Source organism: Psammomys obesus, unplaced genomic scaffold (assembly GCF_907164565.1).
Source record: "Psammomys obesus unplaced genomic scaffold, mPsaObe1.curated_primary_1811, whole genome shotgun sequence".
Classification (NCBI taxonomy): domain Eukaryota; kingdom Metazoa; phylum Chordata; class Mammalia; order Rodentia; family Muridae; genus Psammomys; species Psammomys obesus.
This window is the reverse complement of record NW_026596176.1, coordinates 316316-319874: the sequence shown is the minus strand read 5'-3', so window position 1 is coordinate 319874 and position 3559 is coordinate 316316. Positions and strand designations below refer to the sequence as shown.

Here is a 3559-nt window from a genome sequence, read left to right as displayed (position 1 = left end):
TTTCTTCTTTCTCTCTTTTACTGTTCTCTCCTTTACATACACACAATGAGAGGTGAGAGAGAGTATTAGATTGACAGTGGATGCCAGTCACCAGTTCCAAATACCTGAGTATGATAGGCTCTTCATTCTCTCTATAGCTCCTCAGCCTTCCTGGGTGTTTTCCTCTTATTCTCCTTTTCCAAGACAGTGGGAAAAAGAATTTCTAAGGTTGACCCTTTCACAGCCAGAGAATGCTCCTGTGTTTGTGCCTTCTTGAGTTCGTGGTGTTTTACTCCAGGCCTTTGGGGCACCTTGTCTAAGGTCTCTGTCACAGAGGTGGAGAATGTTGTGTAGGATGTTATTGCTGTGACCTGTCCTCCAAACTTGGGCTAGTCATGGTAATGGGAAGCGTAGACATTTCAGGTATCTTCCGTAAGACGGACATGGAAGTCGTTCACAAGTCAGTTGTGGGTTCCTTGGAAGTCCTCAGCGAGTCTTCACCTGGCTTCCCCTTCATCTGGGGCTGTGTGTTCTCCTCCTTCACATTAGCACTGGACCCTGATTGTTCCTTGAGCACTACTTGTGTAGCCTCTGTCAAGTGCATCTGGCTGATGTTAAGGGGCAAATTGGCCAACACAGACATGGCAGATCCTCTGGAAGTCATAGAGAACCAGGAGGGCAGAGACGCAGTAGCTGGCTTCAGGTATTGGTGTTTGGAGTTGGCTATGATCATCATCTTGGCAAGGGTGAGCCCCTCCACAGAGAAGGGCCTGTTGTCCTCTGTGCGGGGGCCCTCAAGACCTGCCTCCTCAGCCAAGACCCATTTCTCCTGCATCTCTATCTCCTTGGGCTTCAGATCAGGCAAGTTCACAGCTGTTTCCTCTTCCATCTTGTGGGCCCTGTCTTCCGACTTCTCCCTGCCCTTCAAGGCCTCCAGAGTGACCTCCTGCATTTTGCTAATCAAGATTTCCTTGGATTTCTTTTTGTTAGTGGTAGAGGACAGATGCGAGAACATGGTCTGAGCCCTCATGTCTACCACTTTTGTCTTCTGCCCTTCCACGAACATCACTGGTTCCTGTTTCCCTTTGGGCTTTTCTTGAAGCATGTCTCCTACCAGTAGCATGGTAGGATCCACAGGGGCCTTGGCCTGTGAGTTGAGAACGTTCTGCAACTGGGCAGTTGGAGCCTTCTGAAATTGGGCATTTAGTGATTGATAGTCCTTCTTTGGGGACATGGCTTTCTGGGAACTTGCAGGTGCTTGTGGAAGCTTCTGAATTGGGGATAAATTTTTATTGGGTGAGACAATTAGAACTGGGGCCTTCCGGGGGGGTCCAGGAACAGGTGGGACCTTCTGGGGAATAGAAGATGGAGCCTTATGGGAGAGGCAGGGTGGGGCTGAAGACTTCTGGGCTGACCGTAGTGCATCTGGGACCTTCTGAGTTGGAGCAGGCTCAGCCTGTACCTTAGTAGACTTGTCCAAAATGAATGGTGTTTTCCGTGCTGTGGCTGGGGCAGATGGAGCCTTCTTGCGGGACAGTGTCCCCAGATATTTTGCTGAGCCTATGGGCTTGGCCTTGTCAGTGGCCTTTAGGCAGGAGGGGCCAGGTGGAATCACGTGGAAGGCAGGAGGGTAAGTACACGTGTGCAAGGAGGAAGACAGGCTGGTGGACTCGGTGTCTATGAGGTCTTCCACGTCTCTGGACCACATGAAGGTGTCCATGTCACAGGAGTCCATGAAAGGCAAATCAGCGTTTTTGTGAGAGATACACTGTGTGGGTGTCTCAATTAGACCTCCCCGGCCCATGGTATCCTCAGAATCAGATCCAGCCTGTAGATGGATGAGGTGAGCAGGGTCAGGGAAATAACAAGGCTTTCCGCCTTCCTCCTTCTGACCAGGGTCCCCCATCCCAGCCTTCCTCCCTCAGACCCTGGAGTCTATCCCCAGCCTCCTCCCCTGGACCTTGGAATCTAGGCCCCAGCCCGTAGCAAATAGCTGGCCTTTGAACTGGTGTGTTCCTGGTGCAATGTGCCAGAGATGATGCTGAAGATGGTTCGGATGGTGATGCTGTCCTTGTCTGCGGGGCAGAAAGAAGTCTGAGCTCTCTGGGAAAGGGCTCAAACTCAAAAGCAGGTTCACGCAGGTGGCAGAGGGTGGGTATTGGCCATACCAGAAACCTGGATCACTGTGTCGGAGCTGTCAGCACAGGGATCTAGGCAGGACCTACAGAAGTAAGATGATGGGACGTTAGTGATATCTGCCCCAGGGTCCTGCACACAACTGCCCCAAACCCCCATTGCCTACTTCTTTTCTGCAACTTTCATCTGATCCTCAAGAGGTTCCAGCTGTGACCAGATGAGAGGCACACAGTCCCCGACAGCCTGAGACCTGAGGGTGTGCTTGACCATCTGTCCATGGGCAGGAGGAGACAGTGAAAGGAGTGGAGTGGCAGCCCCTGGGCCACACACACACAGATGCATGCATGCCACACACACTGGCTGCCTCACCTTGGCCTTTCTTTGTTTTTGAGAAGAGAATATTTTATAAGGAAAGGTGCGCTCTGTAACTTGAACTGGAGAGAGAGAAGAGAGGAGAGTCAAGGACCTCAGGGGGTGCTGACATGGGGCAGACCTGAAGGCAAGGGGAGCTCAGCCCGGGACTTCAGAGGAAGCTGCCAAGGTGTGTGAGCCCCACCCATGCTTTGAAGGAGGGTACCTGACCTGCAGGGGAAGATGGCCCAGCCTTGGCAGAGACGGCTCACCTGTTAATCCGGCTGGAGGCTGGGCCTGCAGACAGAGGGGCAGTTTTCAGAGGCCTCTTCCTGGTCTCCCCTGTCTCATCCTCATTCTCGTTTAGTTTAAGGTTTGTTTCTTTCTCCTATCATTATATGTGTGGGCACGGATGCCTGCATGTACGCATGAACACGTATCCATGCCCGGCGCCTGCTGAGACCAGGACGGGGCACTGGATCGTCTGGAACTGGAGTTACGGGTGGTTGTGAGCTGCCCTGTGTGTGCTGGGGAGCCAAATCCAGGTCTTCTGCAAGAGTAGCAAACACCCTTAGCCACTGAGCCACCTCTCCAGGAACTCCTTTTTCTTCCTTTCCTGAGACAGGGTCTGTGTGGTCCCGTTCTTCGGGAGCTTGCTAGGTAGACCAGGCTGGCCTTGAACTCACAGAGATCCTCCTGCCTCTGCCTCGTGATGCCGGGATGTAAAGCATGCACACACACACAGAAAAAGCATACACCACCACAAGCACCACTCTTTCTTTTCAGGGGTGGATTTGCACACAGTTGCATGTGTGTGCACATGTGTGTTTGTGGGCAGATGCGCGTATGTGCATGTGTATGCATGCAAGTATGTGCAGATGCATGTGCACACATGTGCTTGTGTGCAGATGCCTGTGTGTGTGCGTGCAGATCATGTTCATGTGTGAGTGACTGTGTGTGTGTGTGCAGGTACCTGTGTGTGTGTGTGCATGTGTGTGTGCGTGCAGATTATGTTCATGTGTGAGTGACTGTGTGTGTGTGTGTGTGCAGGTACCTGTGTGTGTGTGTGCATGTGTGTGTGTGCGTGCAGATC

At 52.3% G+C, this 3559-nt stretch overlaps 1 protein-coding gene across 1 annotated transcript in view; it reads right to left on the bottom strand.

Moving 5' to 3' along the window:
- Window positions 1–131: 131 nt before the first annotated feature.
- The window catches only part of Garin5b (golgi associated RAB2 interactor family member 5B), a 6168-nt gene continuing 2740 nt past the window's right edge, over window positions 132–3559 (bottom strand). The window contains 6 exon segments of the mRNA XM_055595615.1: window positions 132–350; window positions 419–1807; window positions 1978–2054; window positions 2148–2200; window positions 2282–2549; window positions 2739–2763. Coding sequence (XP_055451590.1) covers window positions 132–350; window positions 419–1807; window positions 1978–2054; window positions 2148–2200; window positions 2282–2549; window positions 2739–2763 — 2031 coding nt within the window.